Source organism: Carcharhinus amblyrhynchos, chromosome 1 (assembly GCF_965287045.1).
Source record: "Carcharhinus amblyrhynchos chromosome 1, sCarAmb.v2.hapA, whole genome shotgun sequence".
Lineage (NCBI taxonomy): Eukaryota > Metazoa > Chordata > Chondrichthyes > Carcharhiniformes > Carcharhinidae > Carcharhinus > Carcharhinus amblyrhynchos.
This window is the reverse complement of record NC_137324.1, coordinates 113,773,354-113,795,605: the sequence shown is the minus strand read 5'-3', so window position 1 is coordinate 113,795,605 and position 22,252 is coordinate 113,773,354. Positions and strand designations below refer to the sequence as shown.

Genomic DNA, 22,252 nt, shown 5'->3' with positions numbered 1-22,252 from the left:
AGAGCTCTCTGAAAGAACGTGCAACCAATTCTTCATAATTATCCTCTTCTAACATTAAGAGAGAATCATTAATGGAAACTATGGGTTATTTGTTCTTTATTTAGACTGGTTTACGTAGTGGGCTGAATGTTTCATGTTGTATGTTACTAGTTAAGGAGTGTTTTCTTGTTTTATTCCTTACATACAAATAATTCTAATTGAACATAACATTTGTACAAGCAGTTTATCAGCAGTTTATTCTTTGTGCTATGTACTGTTTAGCATTGTAATGCTGCTTCATTCATATTGCTGTGATGCTACCAATGTTAGGCCAGTAGGGCCAGCAATGTAAAATTATTGGTCTGTTAGAAATAGACTGTATCATCGACAGGGACAGTAGTATGCTGGTAAAGGTACTTGGACAGAAATCCAGAGGACTGGACAAATGCACTGGAGTTCAAATCCTGCCAGGGAATTTACATGCAACTGCCAATTAAAATCTGGAATAACTGGATTATGGTAAAATGCCCTTTAGGGAAGAAAATATGCAATTTTACTCTATCTGGCTTCTTTGTGATTCCAGCCCCTTAGCAATGTGATTGACTTTTAACTACCCTTTAACTCAATTGTACCAAACCACTACAGAAAAATTGATAAAGAGCAATGCCCTCATCTAAGTCGCCCTTACAAACATCTGGGCAATTGACTAGTGAAGAAATGGGGTAGATTCAGAACAGATCCAGCAGCTCAAAGTGGGCATCCATAAGGTGCTGTGGACCATCAGCAGCAGCAGAATTGCATTCAACTGCAATCTGTAACCTCATGGCCCGGCATATCTCTCATTGTACCATGAACATCAAGCTAGGGGATCAAGCCTGGTTTGATGAAGAGTCGAGGAGACCATACTAAGCACACCTAAAAATGAGGGGCCAAGTTGGTGAAACTACAACACAGGACTACTCATACACTGAACAGCAGAAGGAGCACACAATAAATGGAGCTAAGTAATCTCACAAACAATAGATAGTATCAAAACTCTGCAGTGCTGCCAATCATGAGTGGTGATGGACAATGAAGTGGAGAAGAAGGCACCACAAATATCCCCATCCTCAATGATGGAGGAGTGCAGCACAAAGACAAATTTGAAGCATTTGCAATCACCTTCAGCCAGAAGTGTTGAGTGGATGATCCACCTTGGCCTCCTCCTGAGGTCTCCATCCACAAGGTCAGACTTCAGACAACTCAACTCAATGCATGAGATAGCAAGAAATGGCTGAATAAGCAGCCCACTTGACCGCACCCCAACAATGCCTTAAACATCCCCTCCTTTCATCAAAGGTGCTATGGCAATAGTATGTAACATCTATAAGATATGCTGCTATAATTCATCAAGCCTTTTTTGATAATTCCTTCCAAAACAGTAACCTCTACCATTGAGATGGACAAGGGCTACAGATACATGGGAATGTCAGCACCTGCATGTTTCCCTCCAAGCCACACACCATCTTGACTTGGAACTTCATCGCTGTTTCTTCATTGGCTGGTTCAAAAACTTTGCAGTCTCTTCCAAATAGCACTGTGCGTGTACCTGTGCCTCATGGACTGCAGTGATTCAAGAAGCTGGCTCACCACTACCTTCTCATAGGCAATTAGGGATGGAAACAAATGCTGGCCTAGCCAATGATGCTCATGTCCCATGAGTAAATTATTTTTAAAAACCCTATTTCCCTTTCCATATGTGAACAGCAGCCATAAGAAATGCCCTTTGACACAGCAGCAATGACATGCCACATTATTAGTGAAATCGTTGGTGGGTGTTGACTGGAGGCATAGAAAGGAGAAATTGAATCCTTCAGAATGTATGTGATTTTTTAGGAAGCATTTAATTTGCAAATTATTTTTTATATTTCTTCTTACTTACAGTCAACTGGTGGGGCATGTGATTCCTGGTGGCCTAATGGTGGATACACTCACGTGGGCTCGGGTGGTATTGTTGAGCAACTTACCCCAGGAGGAGAAATTACTCCAGTTCCCAATGCTGCTTTTGTGAGCATTTTTCAGTTTTCCTTAGTAATGTCATTTTCAAATGCTAAAATTGTGCAGTAAGTTCGCCAGTATATAAAAGAAAGTTAATATTGCAGGAAAAGATTTTTCATCAAAACATGTTAATTAATAAATAGAAAAAAATAAGAATACAACTCCATACTTACCCGAGTAAAACATAACTGATGAATAATATATGAAATAGCCTATTTCTCTCCTCATAACTGCTGCCTGCAGTACTGATACAGCTCTCATAGTGACATCTATTCAAGAGAGTTGAATGTGGCATGAGTATATCATGACAACAACAACTTGGAGCTATAAAGCTTATACTTACATAGTAGCTTTAGCATAATGGCCCAAATCTTCCTTTCAGGGTCGGAACCCTTACTTCTGACCCTCACGACAAAAAAAAACACATTTACCTTCTTCTGATTTTTCTGGGCAATCTTCCTATGGAGGACCCCATGGAATTAATTCCCTCAGCACAGGAAACTGTGGAGGCATCGATGAGAGGAATCTGTACAGAAGCCACCCACCCCACACACACTTTTAACACCATTTGCTGAGGTCCTGCAAACAGGCACAATTAACGGAATCTCCGAATAGTGATTGGTTTGATCTGGAGGAATGGCCTATGTTGGATATAATTTGCACTGGGAAATTCTGCAACCTTTTGCATTGGATTGACCAATTTTCACTATGTTGTGCTGAGAAAAGTAACCAAGTAGAAATTCCAGGCCATAGTTTCATTGGAATAATTTTTGCCTATATTACAAGTGAATGAAAGTAGAATGACCTTCATTCAACAGGTGATTTATACTATTGTCCTCTCTTTATGCATTGCAATTACAAAACCTCCCACCCTCACCCCATTACACACAACTATGATTAGAGCAGAATATATCTATTTTGATCAGTACCGAATCTGGGTTTATTAGAAAGTTTGTCATAGAATTATCAATACTGATCACCTTTAATGAATGCCATTAAGGTAACTGAACATGTTATACAAATAACATTTGTAATATGCTCTTACAATAATTTCATTTAAATAGGTTGGGAGCCGTGGGACCGTGAAAGATTGCACCTGTTTCAATGTCGGTAGAGATGTTGATAATCTTCGCAAGGCAATAGTAGGATTAGGTAGGTATTTGTTAAAATCTGGACTTAGCTTTCAAAATACAGCTCCAATTTCTGCATGTAACTTCTAACGGTAATTATTTGCCACTGTTATTTTGGAAAAGATCATATTAAGCATGCTTTCTAAAGCTTGTTTTGTTATAAACTGTTTGATAATAACAGTGAGGTATTAATTAAGTACATACACTAAATATTATAAAACCATACTTGTCTCCATGAAAGGTGATCTTAAATCTTTACTTTCTTGTAGAGTGGTGACAATGTGGAACTCTGTACCACATGGCAATGGTTAAGGTGAAAGCTTAGATACATTAAAGGGAAAGTTAGATAAGCATGTCAGCGAGAAAGTAATAGAATATGTTAATAAGGTGAGATGAAGTGGGAGGAAGTTCAAGTGAGACATAAGCACCAGCCTGTTGGAGCAGATCACCTGTTTCTTTGCTATATAATTTTATGAAATTCAAAACTATTGCAGAAAAGGTTGGAATCATTATTTTTCTGTGTTCTTCTTGATTTCTATGTATCAATAATACCCATCCAGGAGATTCACAGGAGATCTGATATTCTGCTGTAACTCCCACAGAGGATCTGCAGAAACACTGAAGAGATAGCAGAGTCCTTATGAAAAGAAACTGTCATTAGGCCCAACATGTTATGGGCACAATCTAGCGGCCCTGTTAACCATGGACCCAAATCCCATAATGGCCGCTATATCTCGTGAGTGGCCTAAAATGGGGTTTGTGCCAATTTGAGATTTTCCTTCCGCCAGTGGCATAATCAGGTTCATGCCCTCGCTGGGTATGAACCTGATTTCCATAGATTTAAATAAATTTTAACATAAGTAATGGGCTTGATGCTGTAGCAACCACCCATGACATATCCTCCCCGCGAGCAGTGTGACAATACGCCGTCATGAATTACTATTGGTTTTCAAAAGCGAAAATCAATCATGATGGCCAAGCTGGGTGAGCGGAGATGCCTGTAGGCCCTGGGGTTGAGGGACAAGGCTGGCCATATGGATGGCATGGTGACACAATGGTTAATACTGCTGCCTCACAGTGCCAAGGACCTGAGTTCAATTCTGGCCTTGGGTGACTGTGTGGAAATTACACATTCTCCCTGTGTCTGCATGGGGTTTCTCTCAGTGCTCTGGTTTCCTCCCACAGTCTAAAAATGTGCTGGTTAGGTGAATTGGCCATAGTAAATTGCCCCTTAGTGTCCCAAGATGTGTAATTTAGGGTGGCTGGGTTAGTGGGGTAAATATGTGGGGTTACAGGAATAGGACTTGAGGAGAATAAAGAAAAGGAGGGTCTGGACAGACACAATGAACTGAAAGCCTCCTTGTGCACTGTAGGTATTCTATGATTCTACCCTTTGGCACCCTGCCAGTCCCAAGGTGGGGGGGGTGGTGTGGGTAACACTCCTTCATTAGGGGGGAGAGTTCCTGTTAGTTTTGGTTGTGGGGGGAGGAGGAAAGGAAGAACTTCAATGCCTGTGAGGATAGGGGAGAGAGAGGAGAGTCCTATATCCTCAAGGGAGGAAGGGCTGTCCCAATGTTGGTGTTGTGGTGAGGGCAAGATGGCAGTGCCAAGCTGTGCCAGGGCTTTGCCAACCTGTGCCGCTCCTTCAGGAGCTACACTTAGCTTTGCAGCCCCAGAGGGAACGACAAGGATATGTTTTTAAAAATCTGTCAAGAACCTCACTGACATGACATCACATTGGCGAGGTATGAATATTCAATGAGGGGGGATAATTTGGTGAGAGGATGAGTTAATTATATTCAAATTTATTAAAATATATTAAAATCAGGATCTCATCCAAAAATTGCAGAACCAATGGTAAACTCAATTTCAATGGTACATGTCTCCAGATCTTTATCCACATTTTCAGGACAATCAACAAGAACTCAGAACTAATTTTACATGTCATTGGGAATTGCATCATAAACTTTTATTCTTAACTATCAAAAATATTGTTTGTTTCACCTTTCCTGAAAATGTGTGCTAGTAGGAAAAGAAATATGTTATAGATAAAGATGTATTTAATATTTAATAGCAGGATATCCATCAGTTATATCCAAGGGCCTTATTGTAAACATGTCCCTTGAGTCCAACATGGGGAAATCTGGCACTTTTCATAACTGTATAATATCTTACTAAAATAAAAGTTTATTAACTGGAAATAATTGATTTAGCTGCTTGTTGACTGGGAATTTTATTTTGCTTTGTTGCTAATTTATAAATAAATGTTTTAAGAATATGTGCCTAAAATTGTGTACTTCTTAACTTCTGTCCAAACTTATAATATTATAAGCATCTTTACTGAGAAGCTGATTTCCATTTTTAATCTAATTTTAGGGACTAACGAACAAGCAATTATTGAAATACTGACACACAGAAGCAATTGGCAACGTCAACAGATCTGTAAAGAATATAAGGCAACCTGTGGCCGTGTGAGTACTAAGATTCAAGCTATTAAGATGTTCTTTCAAGGAAGACAATTTTTGTTTCTACAGATGGAATTTTCATTTTGAATTTAATGCATCCTGTAAATATTTTTCCGTCTTTACACTATATAATCCTATTCATTGTCTACGTCAATTCCATGGTGCTAATGTATATTGGAATACCCTAACAATGACATAAAATGATTGTCCAATTTGTTGCCTTTTTCTTCATAATTATAATTGTTAATGACCTGATTTTCACTGAAGATTTAGTTATAAAATATAGCTAAGATTGGAAACTGACCATAATGGTGGATCACAGATATGAACCCAAATTCCATGCTAATTGCAAAATATTGTACCTTCGTAATGAATGAATTATGGACCTGGTTTACTCATTGAAGACCTAATTATATTGTGAAAGAAAATACACACTTTTTTCAATGTGGATGTAGTTGCTTCACATCAACTTTCTGCTTTACAAACATGTTTTTTTCCAATTGCCAACAATTTTTACATTATCTTTTTTGAGATATTCAGTAATAGCAGTTCAAAAGCAGGAGAGTTATTCAGATTATTGTTGAAGCAATCTTGTGTTGTCAAGTGGAACCAATGAATGTTAACAAAATTCATGAACAGAACTTTTATTGGGTAATTCAAAATTTTTTGATTATTCTCAAAAGCAGCAGATGCTCAAGTCAAGGCACTTTGTAACTACCCCTATTGCCATTCAATTGCACAAAGCCATCATGACTAATACAAATCTGTACCAATTGTGGGGTAGAGCATGAAAATGTCAGTTTTGATAGCCACAGTATATTTACATGTTTTAGAAAAGACCAGATAGTAATAGAGATGGAATTAAAATGAGCTGTTTTCTACTGTTATCATGTTATAACTGGACATTTTCTTAAATAAGTTATCAGAGGATTTTTTTTTGTTATGGGGTCAATTGTAAGATGATGTGAATAACTAATATGCCAATTAATTAAACACCTATATAAAATTAACAGGTAGTAGGTAGCACAAAGTTTTTCTATCATGAGCAGAAAAAAAGCTAACGTCATTAAAATACCAGTGTGGTCAGTAGCGGCACTTTTGCCTGAGAGCAGAGCCACCAGACATGCTTTTAAATGCATTTTCCATGAGTATTGTTACATAAGAACATAAGAAATAGGAGCAGGAGTAGGCCATCTAGTCCTTCGAGCCTGCCCCGCCATTCAATAAGATCATGGCTGATCTGTCGTGGCTCAGTTCCACATTCCCGCCCTCTCCCCATAACCCTTAATCCCCTCGTTTATCAAAAACCCATCAACCCGCGTCTTAAAAATATTTAGCGAGGCAGCCTCCACCACCTCAACGGGCAGAGAATTCCAGAGATTCACCACCCTTTGAGTGAAGAAGTTCTTCCTCAACTCCGTTCTAAACCGCCCCCCCCTTTATCTTGAGGCTGTGCCCCCTAGTCCTACTGTCCTTTCTGAGCAGGAAGAGTCTCTCCATACCTCAGTATAAAACTGGCAATGTGGATTGACAACATGTTATAGTCAACAGTCTGACTTTCATTTCCATTAATTTGCCTTTCAGATTAAATTGTAATTGCAACACTGCCTGTCTGGTCAGGCAGCTGTGAGAGATTCCTGTAGAATAGGGTCTTCCGAATGTCCTAAGCAACCTTTTTTCCTCAAATTACCCACCAAAGCTATGTAACTAATTCATATTTCATTGCTATCTATGGAGCCTTGCTGTGTACAAATTGGCTGTTGTAATTTCCTACATTTCAAGAGTGGCTCCACCACAAACCAAATAGTGCTTTGGGATGTGTTGAAGATGTGACTAGTACTTTATGAATGTCAGGTGGAACATAGGACACTTCAGAGATCATTGTGTAGGGCATCAGAATAAGTAATTCCTGAATAATTTTGTGCAAAATTATTAATTTTGTTTTACATTGTTACTATGTTTTAATTGGTTGATATGCTTTTCTGTTTCAGAAGCTAATCGATGATTTGAAAGATGACCTTTCTGGTGACTTTAAAAATGTGATCACTGCTCTGGTGTTGCCGCCAGCAGTATTTGATGCAAAGGAGCTAGAGAGAGCAATGCGGGTGAACTTGTTTTCTGTTACATTCAAGTTTGATCTTTTATACCAGTTGGGAAGTGGACTGTCAGTTTATTAAAAATAGTGAAAACATTTTTTTGCAGTAAATTCTCTATATCACAATAACATGGCTGTTCTGAAGTATAGAGTTCAGAGCGTAGACTTAAAAATGCATGAATTGCTGAAGATTTGCTAATGTTTAATTTATATAGTTCTTCCTGTTTGATCCTGTACCTGTTTTGTTCAGATTATAGGTCAAGTAAGCAAAGGTGTAGGTTGTAGCAGCATCTTGTTCATTTACTAAATGTTTTATATCCTAACATACAATACATTAAAGTCATGAACCAGTACCTTGGTTTGACATTTATGTGATTATGCGACTTCTAATAAGGGTTAGCATAGCTTGGAGCTCTGATGAGAGGAGACAGCAAAATTCTGAGTCTGCCTCCCTGGTAGGCCATGAACAGAAAAGATAAGGCTTTTTGAACATGATTAATAACTAGCATTGTCTTCATGACCTCATGTATGGAAATGTCTGTTGAACCCTGCTCTGATGGAGGCACACTTGCCCTGCTCAGAGTAATTATTCTCACCTTCAGAGCTTCTAAGGGCAAGCGAATTCCCAAAGGAATTCCTTACAGTGTTTGCAATGACTGTTTCCATTCATAGACCAACTTGCCTGACTATTAGCAAAAAAAAGTAAAAATGAACTTCAAAAAGGCAGCAACAATTGACCTAAAAGCTTCTTGACCAATTATAATGGACAAATGTGATGATAATCCACTGACTATTGAAGCTCCACTATTTAAAGAAACACTGAGAGGATCAGAATGGAAGCAGACAGAGCCAGACACTTGACAGATGGAAGGTCAACAAAGAAAGTTTGTACCACAATTCTCAGACACAACCCAAGCCTGACTTTTTCAATGCCCTAACTTTTTCTCTTGTGCTCATGTAGCATCAGTTGTATGTTCCTTGGATGACACTGGTTGGGTTTCTGTCATTAGCCACATCCTTAGAAGTTAGCTCTGGTCACCAAGGAGCCATCCAATGGATCTGCTTGGAGGTGTCTGAAGATACTTAAGATTGCTTCATTAGCTGCATGCTTTGAGCCAAGTCCATTGTACACTCTTTTTAACTAGGAAAACTCCTTCCTTTAGAGAGATTCCCTGCAGTGGGTTGATTGGTTGTTCAGACCATGTGACCCATACTCATAAGGCTAGTCTTAAAGTGACAATCACCACAAGGTGCAAACGGACACTGGTCCAGGAGGAAGGCATCATGGCAGTTGCTGGATTTCTTGCACAGACCAGTGGAATCTCTTTTGATTGAAGAATCTTTCTATCAGAAATACAAATATCAAAAAGGTATGTTGGCCAAGTTGCACAGCTCCATTATTAGCTTCTTAAATAATCATCTCAGGCACTTGCTGCATTCATCCATTAGACTCAACATAAAAAGTTAAGTCTTGCCATTACAAGTAAATGTCCTTGTTTAACTGTTGTTTTGCTAATTGCAGCCAAATCAACATTTCTGCCACTGAAAATTAACCAATGCAAGTATGGAGGTCAGTTTGGTTTTGGGGTTTTCAGGAAGATTTTAGAAATACAAATTTTGATATTCTTACTTCCCTTTTTATTCTTAATCTGGCCTTTCTTCCCTCTTTATTTTTCTTCCTGTACTTGATTTGACATTAAATTCACTCCCTTCAATTCACCCTCCTTCTCAGTTCTTCCTATACTTATTGCCCAATCCTTAAATCTCATCGCTAAAGAGATAGTTGGTTGCCCTGTTCACTCAAGTTCGAGTGGTCCTGTTTCCCTTCCTGCACAATTGTCAGCTCACATTTTCAGCAACTTCACAGGGAAAAGGCCTTGAGCTGAAAGTTGCAGGGGCAAACCTAATTAACAGCAAATGATGTTAGCTGCCCTGCTACAGTATTGCTCTTAAATTGACCTTAAAGAGCACATTATTGCTCTTAAATTGACCTTGGCAGTGAATGAGTCAATGTTTTGGTAGAGGAAGTGCTTTCGCATTATCTTACCAAAGGCACAATAACGGACATACTGCGGCTAACACATTGTGGATATTTCTGCAATGAGGGAGGGTTTATTTTTAAAGAAAGGCAGTATGCGTTTAAGATGGAAGGAAAGCAAACTAGAGATAGAATAAGTGTAAAATATGTATGAGAGTGTGTATGCGCATGATGAAAAAGTTAGACAGGATATTCACATATTGTTTAAACATATCAACATAACTAAGTTTGAAACCAAACAAAATGTAGCAGATTTTCCATTCCTGGGTATATTAGATCGCCTGAGTAGAGCAAACTTTGGCAGGGAATATTGCATGCTCAGGATATATGGTAGCTTAGTGATTATGATACTGGACTAGAAAGTTCTGAGTTCAAATTTCATCCTGGTAAGTTGGTTTACAAATATCCTTTAAGAAAGAAAATCTTATCCAGTTTGACTTTTATATGACTCAAGGCCCATAGAAATGCAGTTGACTCTTAATTGCTCTCTTAAATTGCTTAGCAAACCATTCAGATGTATCAAACTGCTATGAAGACTTAAAAGATGAATAAAACCAGATGGACCACCCAGTAAAAATCTTGACAACAAACATGACAAAGGCACACACTTCCCAGTTGACCCTGCAAAGTCCTCCTCATTAATAGCTGGAGGCTTGTGCCAGAATTGGATATCTGTCCCACAGGCTATTCAAGCAACAGCCTGACATAGTCATACTCTCCAAATAATTTCTTGTAGCCAAAATCCCAAACTTGTCTATCAACACTCCTTATGTATGTCCTGTCCTATGAATAGGGTAGATGTACCAGAGTTGGTGAAACAGTGGTACATTATAGGGAGGGACTGGCACAGGGAGGCTTCAACTAGAACGTATGAAATCTCATGCATCAGGTCAAACATGGGCAAGAAAATTACATGCTGGTTATCACATACCTTCAGCTGATATATCAGTCCTCCTCCATGTTGAATGTCATGTGAAAGGAGCATGGGATGTGGCCAGTGGACATTAATGGATGCCTTTGACAAGGTATTGCATGGTTGATGGTTGCATAAAGTTAAATCTCATGGGATCCAGGGTGTGGTATCTAAATGGATACAAAATTGGCTTCTTGACAGAAGCCAGAGGTGGTTGTAGAGAGTTATTTTTCAAACTGGAGGCCTGTGACCAGAGGTATGCCTCAGGGATCAGTGCTGGGCCCACTGTTATTTGTCATTTATATTAATGATTTGGATGAGAATATAGGGGGCATAGTTAGTGAGTTTGCAGATGACACCAAGATTGGTGGTATAGTGGACAGTGAAGGAAGTTATCTCCAATTGCAACGGGATCTTGATCAATTAGGCCAGTGGGCTGATGAATGGCAGATGAAGTTTAATTTAGACAAATGCAAGGTGATGCATTTTGTTAGATTGAACTAGGGTAGGACTTACTCAGTTAATGGTAGGGCATTGGGGAGAGATACAGAACAGAGATCTAGGGGTATATGTTCATAGCTCCTTGAAAGTGGAGTCACAGTGGTGAAGAAGGCATTCTGCATGCTTGGTTTCATCAGTCAGAACATTGAATACAGGAGTCGGGACATCTTGTTGAATTGTACAAGATAATGTTAAGGCCACACTTGGAATACTGTGTGCAATTTTGGTCACCCTATTATAGAAAGGATATTATCAAACTAGAAAAAGTGCAGAAAAGATTTACTAGGATGCTACTGGGACTTGATGGATTGAGCTATAAGGAGAAGCTGAATAGACTAGGACTTTTTACTCTGGTGCATCAGAGGCTGAGGGGTGACCTTACAGAAGTCTATAAAATAAGAAAGGGCATAGATAAGGCAGATAGTCAATATCTTTTCCCAAAGGTAGGGAAGTCTAAAACTAGAGGGCATAGGTTTAAGGTGAGAAGAAAGAGATACAAAAGTGTCCAGAGGGACAATTTTTTCACACAGAGGGTGGTGAGTGTCTGGAAAAGCTGCTAGAGGTGGTAGTAGAGGCGGGTGCAATTTTATCTTTCAATAAGCATTTAGATAGTTACATGGGTACAATGGGTATAGAGGGAATTGGGCCAAATGCGGGCAACTGGGATTAGCTTAGGGCTTTTAAGAAAAGGGCAGCATGGACAAGTTGGGCCGAAAGGCCTGTTTCCGTGCTGTAAACCTCTATGACTATGGCTCATCACGGGTAGCTCAAAAGCTTCACTACTGCAGAGCTGAAGGACTTATCTGTCAAGTAGGGCCTGTATCAGGAGATGAGAAAACCATCAAGAGGAGAAAAAAATCTACTCTGAATTTTCTTCAAGAATCTAGCTATTTCAGATGAATCTGCTTATGATGATATTGGAGAAGTGACCACTGCACAATGCTTGTGGTAACTAATTCATACTGAGGACACTCTCCATGGAGATAGATGGCACGGCCGCTATGCTCATTGTGATAGATTCAGAACAGATACAGCAGCTGAAATTGGGCGGGCAAAAAATATGTGGGGCAGCAGCAGAATTGTTTTCAACCACAATCTGAAAATTCATGGCCCAGCATATCCTTCACTGCCACCAAGCTAGTAGACCAATCCTTGTTCAATTAAAAGGTGTAGAAGTTCATATTAAGAGCAGCATTAGGCATACCTAAAAGTGAGGTGGCAACCTGATGAAGCTGCAATATGACTAAATGGATGCTGAACAGCAAAAACAACATGTTTTAGACAGGATTAAGTAGTCCCACAGCCACTGGATCAAATTCATATGACCATAATAATAATTACGAGATTGGCATTAAGAACTGTCTAAGTAATTGGCTTATTAACGTCTTTTGGAGAAGTGAGCTGATAGGTTCCTTCATCTGCATATTAGTTGGTTGACTCTTCATTCCTTCAAGGCAACTTGAAGGGATTGGGCAATAGATACAGCCTTACCACTATTAGCTGATCGTAAAATAATCAATTTTCAAAAAATCGGAAAGTGAGCCTGCCTGACTTTCTTTTTTGTTGGACATAAAATTATTTGGGACATGCAATTCTGCTCATGCTTTTTTTTTTGCTTATTCACTGCATTCAGATAATTCAATAGTCACAGAAATAAGAACCAACAAATTTGCTTACTTTTTTTCATACTCTCTTTGCTGATGCCATATGCATATTCACTTTTTCCACATTTCCTAGTTTGGGTTCCAGCTCAAATGTTCTTGCGACATATTTTTAAAGGTTTGGCAACATAATGAAGTTCAATTTCTGACATTTTTGATTTAATTGCATAGCAATGTTAAATTTCATCTCAACACATCAAATACATAACGTATCTGAAGTCTCGTCTCAGAAATAAAAGCACATCTTGCGAATTCACTAAATCATCTCACTCCTCCCCATACCAGTACTGTTTAATTTTAGTTTGATTATTTAGAATTTCTGAATCTCATTGGTCATAAAACAAATCAAATGGAATAATGCCCCTGAAGAGAAGTGTACATAACAGTAGTCCAGTATTACAGTTTGGATTTCTGCCTGTTCTAGTCAGTTTCCCAGACAAGGTTATATGGCAGTGGAAAATTTTGCAGACCCTTGTGAACTTTCTCACCTAGAGCTTGGGGACATTAGGGAAAGAACTTTCAGGAATGGAAACAAATCTTACTTCAATATCACTTTTGTTCTAAAACTTCCTTTAATTTGATTTCTTAGGGACCTGGAACAAATGAAAGTACGCTGATTGAAATTCTTGCTACAAGAAGCAACCAACAATTAAAAGAAATAAAGGAAGCCTACCATTCAGGTACATGTATCTATAGAGAGGGAGCCTTTCACAATTTTTAATGACCAGGACCAAGCTGTGACCTCTTCATTTTCAAAACTGTTAGTTTTATTTAAGTTGTTAGTTGGAAAATGTGTTGGAATAATTACTGGCACCTCTATTTTTTAATGTTATTTGGTAAAATCTTGAAAGTATTCAGTGCAGGTGGCTTAAAAGTAAACTGTGAACAGCCGACTCAATCTGAAAACAGTATTAAAAGGTATATTGTAAACTCCAGCTCCAGCAGATTCATTATTTACAGGTTAGCAGATAAAATGCATATTCTGCGGAGACAAAAAAAATCTCTGCCCTGCTCTATATGCATATAGGAATAGGAGCAAGTTATTTAGCTCCTTCCTCCTGATCGGCAGCCATTGTTTCATTAAATTCTGGCTGATCTGTGACCTAACTTCATATATCTGCCATTTCCCTTATGCCTTTGGTTAACAAAAATCCATCAATCTCAGGTTTAAATTTAACAATTGAGCAATTGAACTAGAGGCAGCATGGTGGCTCAGTGGTTAGCACTGCTGCTTCACAGCTCAAGGGACCCGAGTTCGATCCCTGGCTTAGATCACTGTCTGTGCGGAGTCTGCACATTCTCCCCATGCCTGCGTGAGTTTCCTCCAGGTGCTCCATTTTCCTCCCACAGTCCAAAAGACATGCTGGTAAGGTACATTGGCCATGCTAAATTCTCCCTCCCTGTATCTGAACAGATGCTGGAGTGTGGCAACTAGGGGATTTTCACAGTAACTCCATTGCAGTGTCAATGTAAGCCTATTTGTGACACCAATAAACAAAATAAGAATTTCTATTTGTAGAAAAAAGTTACAAACTTTTGCCACTCTTTACCTGTATAAGACTGGATTTTCTGGCCTTCCTCGTGACATATTTTCTGGTGGCGAATTGCCATTGGCCACCAGTGAGAGTTTCTAATCCTGCCAAAGTCTATGGCATTTTGCATGGCTCACTGTCCTGCCACCAGAGAAACATTGCGGGTAGTCATGTTCAGCAGCACTGGAAGGTCCCCCTGTTGGAAGGGCTGGAAAATCCCATCCTAAGTGTTTCCTAACTTCACTCCTGAAAGGCCTACTTCTAATTCTTCAGCTATTCCCCCTTGTCCCAGACTCCCCAGTTAGCGGTGATAGTTTCTCTTATTCCACTCTGTCGATTCCCCTTAATGTCTTATGAACGCCAATCTAATTACTCATAATCCTCAAAAAAAGAGGGAATACAATCAATGTTGGGCAGTGGCAGGGCATGGTGCTAGGGGCTGTGCCAGGTAGTGCCATGGGTGGTTCTATGGTGAACTCCTTGGCTCTCTCTGTGCTAGCACAGCCTTTAAATATGGTACCCAGATACTCGAGTGTCTAAGTTTCTGGCGGGGCAGGTGAATCAGAGGCAGCACTGCCAGTGATACATTACGGGACCTGCTCTTTGATTATCCCAGACTATACAGCAGAGAGGCTTTAGTGCTGTTTTTCCTGCCTACCCATTTGTCTTTACTGATTTCCAGGAAAATCTTGCACTAGGAATTCCACCTTAGCTTCTCCATTCTCAGACAAGAGACTGAAGCTCAACCAAACCTTCTGTGTATAGGTCATAAGAATATTTGTTGAACACACAGATAAACCCTAAACGAGATTCTAGGTATGCATTTTGCACTGCAGTATTATTTTCTGAATTTTAATGTAGGGAAAAGCCAATATGGATGGATTTGGTTATGCCAATCCAATATCGCATCCTCCCATAATCATCACCATGTTTGAAAACAAGGTATCCTTAGATTTAGTAAAAAAGTAACAATGATAATTGTAGCTGACGTGCCCATAGGTTCTGCAGGCTATTCGCACCAGTAACTTACAATGACACCAGTGATGATGCTACAGAATTATTTAGTATTAGTTCATATATTAAATACAGAGCTTCTAGTAAAATTCAAAGATCCAAACCCCACTCCTACAGTGATATGTTCTGTCAAATTTAAAATAATTAATTGAGGTTATTGATAATGTGGAAACATAACAAATTAAAACAACAAATGATTTCTACTTAATCAAGCTGTATCAGATGTACCAATAATGTGCTGATTTTACAATGTCGTCTATGACATTTTTTTATTCATTAATAGGATGTGGGCATTGTCAGTGCCAGCACTTATTTATCTTCTGTAATTATCTGTATTTGTAATGTTTGAATAGTGTAAGATTGTTAAATCAGAATTCAGGAAGGATAGAGGCTGTGCAGAATTTCCAAGATGCGGAGATGCCAGTGTTGGACTGGGGTAAACACAGTAAGAAGTCTGACAACACCAGGTTTAAGTCCAACCGATTTATTTGATAGTAAACTCACAAGCTTTTGAGGTTTCCCTCTTCGTCAGGTGAATGAAGATTTCTGGCCTCAGACAGAGCATATAACAGCACAGACAGTTTACAGATTACTAATTACAGTAATCTGTAAACTGTCTGTGCTGTTATATGCTCTGTCTGAGGCCAGAACTCTTCATTCACCTGACGAAGAGGGAAACCTCAAAAGCTTGTGAGTTTACTATCAAATAAATCGGTTAGACTTAAACCTGGTGTTGTCAGAATTTCCAAAGCATGGCTCTCAGAGAGATTCAAAATGTAAAAAAGTGAGGTGTTCCAGTCGATGAATCAAAGTTATATCTACTCCAAAAACTGGAAGATGCATTAAGTAAGTTTAAAAAAAAGTTTATTGGGAGCAATATGACTCCAGCATCCCCTAGAATAGAAAATAAATCTCATAAGGCATGAGGATATAAAAATCTTTTCCAATATGACTGAGATAATAATAATAAAAACATCACAATCAGTACTCTTACTTAAAACAAATGAAAATACATTTAAAACTTAGTATTTTTGCTTAAACATTATTATGCTTATGATATCTGCATTCCAATTGGTAGAAACTCCTTTAGAGCCCTCAAGTGTGAGGGAAGCTTGGATCAATCTCAGTAATGTTGTCAGTGCTACAGGGTAGAAATCATAGAATCATAGAATCATAGAAACCCTCCAATGCAGAAAGAGGCCATTTGGCCCATCGAGTCTGCACCGATCGCAATCAACCCAGGACCTGTCCCCATATCCCTGTACATTTATCCGCTAATCCCTCTAACCTATGCATCACAGGACACTAAGGGGTCATTTTTGCGTAGTCAATCAACCTAACCCCCACATCTTTGGACTGTGGGAGGAAACCGGAGTACCTGGAGGATACCCATGCGGACGCAGGAGAATATGCAAACTCCACACAGACAGTGACCCAAGCTGGGAATCGAACCCAGGTCCCTGGAGCTGTGAAGCAGTAGTGCTAACCACTGTGCTATCATGCTGCCCTCCACTGTGCTACAGTGCTGCCCTACTTTAGTAAACATGTAACATGCATGTTAATTCAACTAATTATTCAGTTATGATTTGATAATTCTCATCTTTAGTCTTCCACACCCACCCCACCCTGAAGTCCTTTATCCTAAATAGCATGAGCATTCTTTAATCTGAGAGGCCTCCACTGATGCTGCTGCACATTAGCCATTTGGGAGATATATGAGAGTGACCTGCATTATAACTCTTCAGTGCATAACTCAACAGTGTGGAGGGATAAAACCTCAGTGTTCCTTTTCCAACTGGTACAATGCCATGATTGAATGGCAGAGCAGACTCGATGGGCCAAATGGCCTAATTCTGCTCCTATATCGTCTGAACTCATATCATATCTTATGAACACACGTTAATGACACTGTCGCACCACATCAGCACTCACTTTTTGAATGACTGAATGCAAAGAATGAATTGTCTCCTCCACTCATCATCCAGCTCTATTCACTTTTGTGCAAATGCTTCCAACATATGATCGTTAACTTGTTTCAGGCCATAGGGAAACACAACCTCCATTTTTCCCCTAGTTCAGTGGTTGAATCATAACATCTTGTTTTTACCCATTCTTCATGATCTTATTTCTTTTGATTACTTAAATCCACAAAGTTCAATTTTATGAGACAAGATTTCTACAATGGAGCCTCACTTGGCAGCAGCGCTGATTGCACAATAAAGTAGAGGTCAGAATGTACGATTCACAGCACATCTGATTTTCCAGCAATTAAAATAAATAGCCAGAGGCTCGGGAGTGTCTTTAACTGGGTGTGTTACATCCATGCCAAATTCACAGATCTGTACTGACACCAAGTAAGTCTTCATGCTGGGAATGGAGGCTCGCAAAATCAAACCTATAGTTTTTCACATTTGTCGTAAGCCCAGCCAACAGGTACAATATTTGGTTCCAAATAACTTGCATGTTATCTGGACTAGTTTAGCAGACTACGGGCTACAATTTGAGAGGTTGGGACAATTCTCCTTGGAGAGAAGAAAATTGAAGGAGATTTAATGGTGGTGTTCAAAATCAGTGGGGATGCACAGATTAGAGAAGGAGAAACTGTTTCCATTCGTAAAATGGGTCAAGATTGAAGGGGCACAGAATTAAAATGATTTGTGAAAGAAGAAAATGTGATGTGAGAAACTCTTTTCTGCACTGTGAGTCGTTTGGGTGTGGAATGTTCTACCTCAAAGTGTGGTGGAGGTGGGTTCTATCAAGGCATTCAAGGGGTCAATAGATAGTTATTTAAATATAAACAATAGGCAAGGGGAAAAAGGCAGGGGAATGGCACTAAGTCATGATGTTCATTCGGAGATCCGGCGCAGATGCAATGGGCCAAATAGCCACTTCCCGCGCAGTAACAATTCTGCGATTCTATGATTTTTAAACACAGCATCAAGCTATATTTTACTCCAGTACGTGACAAACCTGAATTTCTGTCCGAGATGTGTCTACACTGATGTATTGTGTATTCACGTTGGGATGTGACTTAGAGTTATATTGTTGTTTGCTACCCAGCTATATCTGTGGCACAAAAATAACTCATTAATTGTTCCCTTCATCTTTCCTCTATTTACAATTTTGGCTTCCCTATCTCCTTTGATCTAAAATAAGTCTTCCACATTTAGAAGAATCTCAATTTCCTTTGCTATGCTAAATGTCTCATTCCTTTCAGTAAAGTTTTAACAGCCCAAATCATTCAAAATTTGCACACTGTCCCTCTATTTTTGCAGATATGATGTCCTCACATTCCTAAACAAGATAAATTTTACATGACCAGTCAGGATATAAGAAGCATGTTCTCTGATCATTTATAAGATGATCAGGGGGGGATGTGGCTGGGGTTGATTGTGAGAGGGAGGCAGTGAATGGCTGGTGGTGTTTGTCAAGGGGAGCAGGTGGCGGGGGTGCGGGGGGGGGGGGGGGGGTGCGATAGTTGATGCCAGCAATGTTCTTGGGGGGGGAGGGGGGGTGGGTGGGGATGGAGAAGTTTATTTTCATTTATGATTAGGGCATCCTTTAAAAATGGCACCCTGACCTCAGTGGAACCGATTCCAGGCTCTAAGAGTCCCCATCTTACCAGAGTTCACTTTCTTTCAGCCTAAGAGGTTCAAAATCTGGAGAGAAAAATAGTCAGTGGAAACTGAAGAGCTTCACACCAGTTTTCTCACCAGATCTGACACATTGTCATGTTCTGGTAAGATCGCCTCCTTTCTTTCAGCTGAAATCCTCTTCACCTGCTCCTCTTAAACTGAAAATTTGTCATACTACCTTCTCTTTCCCCTTTTATTTTCACTGCATTAAAACCATGATCATTTTTTCTGAGGACTCTAAACTGTGGAACTCATTCCCATTCTCAATCTCTGCAACCTATAATCTTCAACTTTTTAATTCTAAAGCTTAACATCACCTTTCACTATTTTCTAATGTACTTTGTCCTGTATTTTTTTCAACCTTGGTGATGACTTACACTTCATGCTTTCATCTGGTTAATACAAGAATCGAGCAGGAGTAGGCCATGTGGCCCCTTGAAATTGCTCTGCCATTCAATAAGATCATGGGCAAAATTTTACGCTCCCCCAAATGGCCATTAAAGAGCCTTATCCTGCCCGGCCTCAATTTTTAGGCTGGCAGTAGCAAGTGCAGGTAGGGTGGGAAAGTGACATTTACACATTTCCCTATCTCGGGTGGGAAGTGCCTCACTTGGAAGTTGAGTTCAGTGACCCCTTCCCCTCCTGGCCCAACCTCCGACATCGCGATAGCCCCCTCCCACCCCCATGACTCACAGGACTTATCTTTTCAAAGATCCCAGGACTTTGTCCCAGACAGAGCATTGTAGTACCACTTCTGGCCACTGCAGCGCTGTGCCTGGTCGAGTTGAAGAGCTGTCAGCCAATCTGATTGTCTGGCACCTCACAGATGGGACATTCTTCCAAGGGCTGACGAAAGCACTGCCTCCTAATGCTCAAGTGAGCTTTCAACAGCAGTGGTAATTTGCAAGTCAGTGGTTGGGCATTAGGCCTCAATTGTCTGCCATTCTTAAAATGTGATCTGATTGTCACCTCAATTCCACTTTTGTGTCTGCTCACCCCATAACCCTTGACCCCTTGTTGATCGAAAAGCTATCCAACATAGCCTTGAATATACTCAGTGAGCGCTGTTCCCTGTGGAAAAGAATTCCACAGACAAATAACCCTCTGAGAGAAATATTTTCTCCTCTTCTCTGTCTTAAATGGGAGACCTTTAATTTTTAAACTGTTCGAGACATTCTAGACACCTCCACGACAGGAAACATTGTCTCTGCATTCATCCTTAGTTCCTCACAGGACCTTATAAGTTTTAATAACTTCATCCCTCATTCTTCTAAACCCTGTTGATCACAGGTCCAATTAGCTCAACCTTTCCTTACAAATGTAACCCCTTCACTGAGGAAACAGTCAAGTGAACCTTCTCTTCGCTGCTTCTAAAGCAATTACATATTTTTTTAACTAAGGAGACCAAAACTGTACACAGTACTCCAAATGTGTTTAACTAAGGTCCTGTACAAATGTAACAACAATTTTACTGTTTTACATTCCATTTCCCCTTGCAATTAATGACAATATTCCATTTGCTTTCCTAATCAGTTGTTTTGCCTGTACAATAACTTTTTGTATTCATGTAGCATGATACTCAGATCCCTCTGTACTCTAGGGTTCTGTAGTCTTTCTCCATTCAAATAATATGTTATCTTTCTATTCTTCCTGCCAAAGTACATTACTTCATCTGCCAATTTTTGTCTATTCACTTAAACTATCCAAAACCCAAAGACTTCTTAAGAGCGATGCCCAGGTATGTTTTGTTTTAAATTAAGAAGTCTGATTTGGTGATGGGTAATTGTTATTGAAAATGCTGTTGAAGTCCTCCCTAGAGCCATTATTACTCTTGACAACTTACTTTTCTTCCTATCTTTGAGTCATTAACAAATTTAGCTACTGTGCTTTTAATGCTTTCATACGAGTCTTTGATATAGATTGTAAACAGTTTTGGCCCCAGCACTGTTCCCTGTGGCACTCCACTAGATACAGTTTGCCAACCCGAAATTGGTCCGTTTATCCCTTCTAACTAATTCCTTTATCAATCTTAATATGTTACCTCCAATACCATAAGATCTTATTTTGTGACTTAACCTAAAAAATATACAATCACATATAATTTCCTCTTCTTAAAATGAGTGCATGTTATTTATGAGGCCCACTTAGTTAATTATTAATATTTAAACATTAAGCTATTTGATATCTATTAGCTATATCATTTTAATTCTCCTTAGCTTATTGTTCTTCTTAATTGATAAAAAACTTTTTGAAATAATTTAATTATATTATGTTTTAGTGATCTTTCTATATGTACTAACACCTATCATTAGCACCAAAGTTCAATTTAAAATATTTTTCAAGAACTCTTGGGAGCAAAATAGTCACACTTTCTTCATAATTATTTTTTTCCTAGAATTTAAGGGGGAGTTGGCAAAGGATATTTCTGCAGAAACATCTGGGGATTTTAGAAGGGCTTTACTCATCTTGCTGGAGGTATCTCATCAAATTATTATTTCTATACATTTAAATTTATCTTGTCCCATTATTCTGGATATGAAATGTATTTTTGTTTTTGGGTATTCATATGTATTTGATTGAAAATAGACAATTTGCTAGTACAATATGGATGACCTAGGAACAAATTAGATTCTTGTTATGCTGTACTTTAACTTATCCTCAGGATGTTCAAAGTACTTTACAAATTTGGATTACTTTGAAGTGCAGTCATTGGTGTGCTATCTTGAGGGCACTACACAGACATGCTTTGTTATCTTAAAGGCTAAACTAGTTCTTATAGCATGATATTGTACTGTGCCATTGGCTAGGAAACCTATGGTTAAAACCTAGGCTTGTTTTAGTACTTTGGATTTTCTAGACAATTAATTTGTAAAGTAAGAATTCATAAATCCTAGAAAAATACAATCAGTCTATCAGCATCAGAAAAAAATGCAAGTTAATTTTTTGGAGTTAGTATCTTGCTTAGAACTGAAAGGGAACGAAAGCATTTTATAGGACTGACTAACAGAGTAAGTGAGTTAAATACTTCCATTAAGATTGTACGAAAAGGAACATGGCATAAGTCTATTAAGCATTGATCTATGACCATTGTAATGTCTAACTTTTAGCATCATGCACATGTTCTGTGAACTTTTAATTATTTTGTTTACTACTAGGCTAGGAGGGATGAAAACTGTCAGGTTGTGGATGAAAGACTTTTTAAGAGTGATGCCCAGGTATGTTTTGTTTTAAATTAAGAAGTCTGATTTGGTG

At 39.1% G+C, this 22,252-nt stretch overlaps 1 protein-coding gene across 2 annotated transcripts in view; it reads left to right on the top strand.

The window, feature by feature from the left end:
• The window catches only part of anxa3a (annexin A3a), a 51,101-nt gene that overhangs the window by 9,622 nt on the left and 19,227 nt on the right, over positions 1 to 22,252 (top strand). For both annotated transcript variants that reach the window (XM_080199035.1, XM_080199043.1), the window contains exons 3-9: positions 1,903 to 2,025; positions 3,081 to 3,168; positions 5,523 to 5,617; positions 7,603 to 7,716; positions 13,409 to 13,499; positions 21,396 to 21,475; positions 22,156 to 22,215. In XM_080199035.1, coding sequence (XP_080055161.1) covers positions 1,903 to 2,025; positions 3,081 to 3,168; positions 5,523 to 5,617; positions 7,603 to 7,716; positions 13,409 to 13,499; positions 21,396 to 21,475; positions 22,156 to 22,215 — 651 coding nt within the window. The remainder of the gene's footprint in view (positions 1 to 1,902; positions 2,026 to 3,080; positions 3,169 to 5,522; positions 5,618 to 7,602; positions 7,717 to 13,408; positions 13,500 to 21,395; positions 21,476 to 22,155; positions 22,216 to 22,252) is intronic.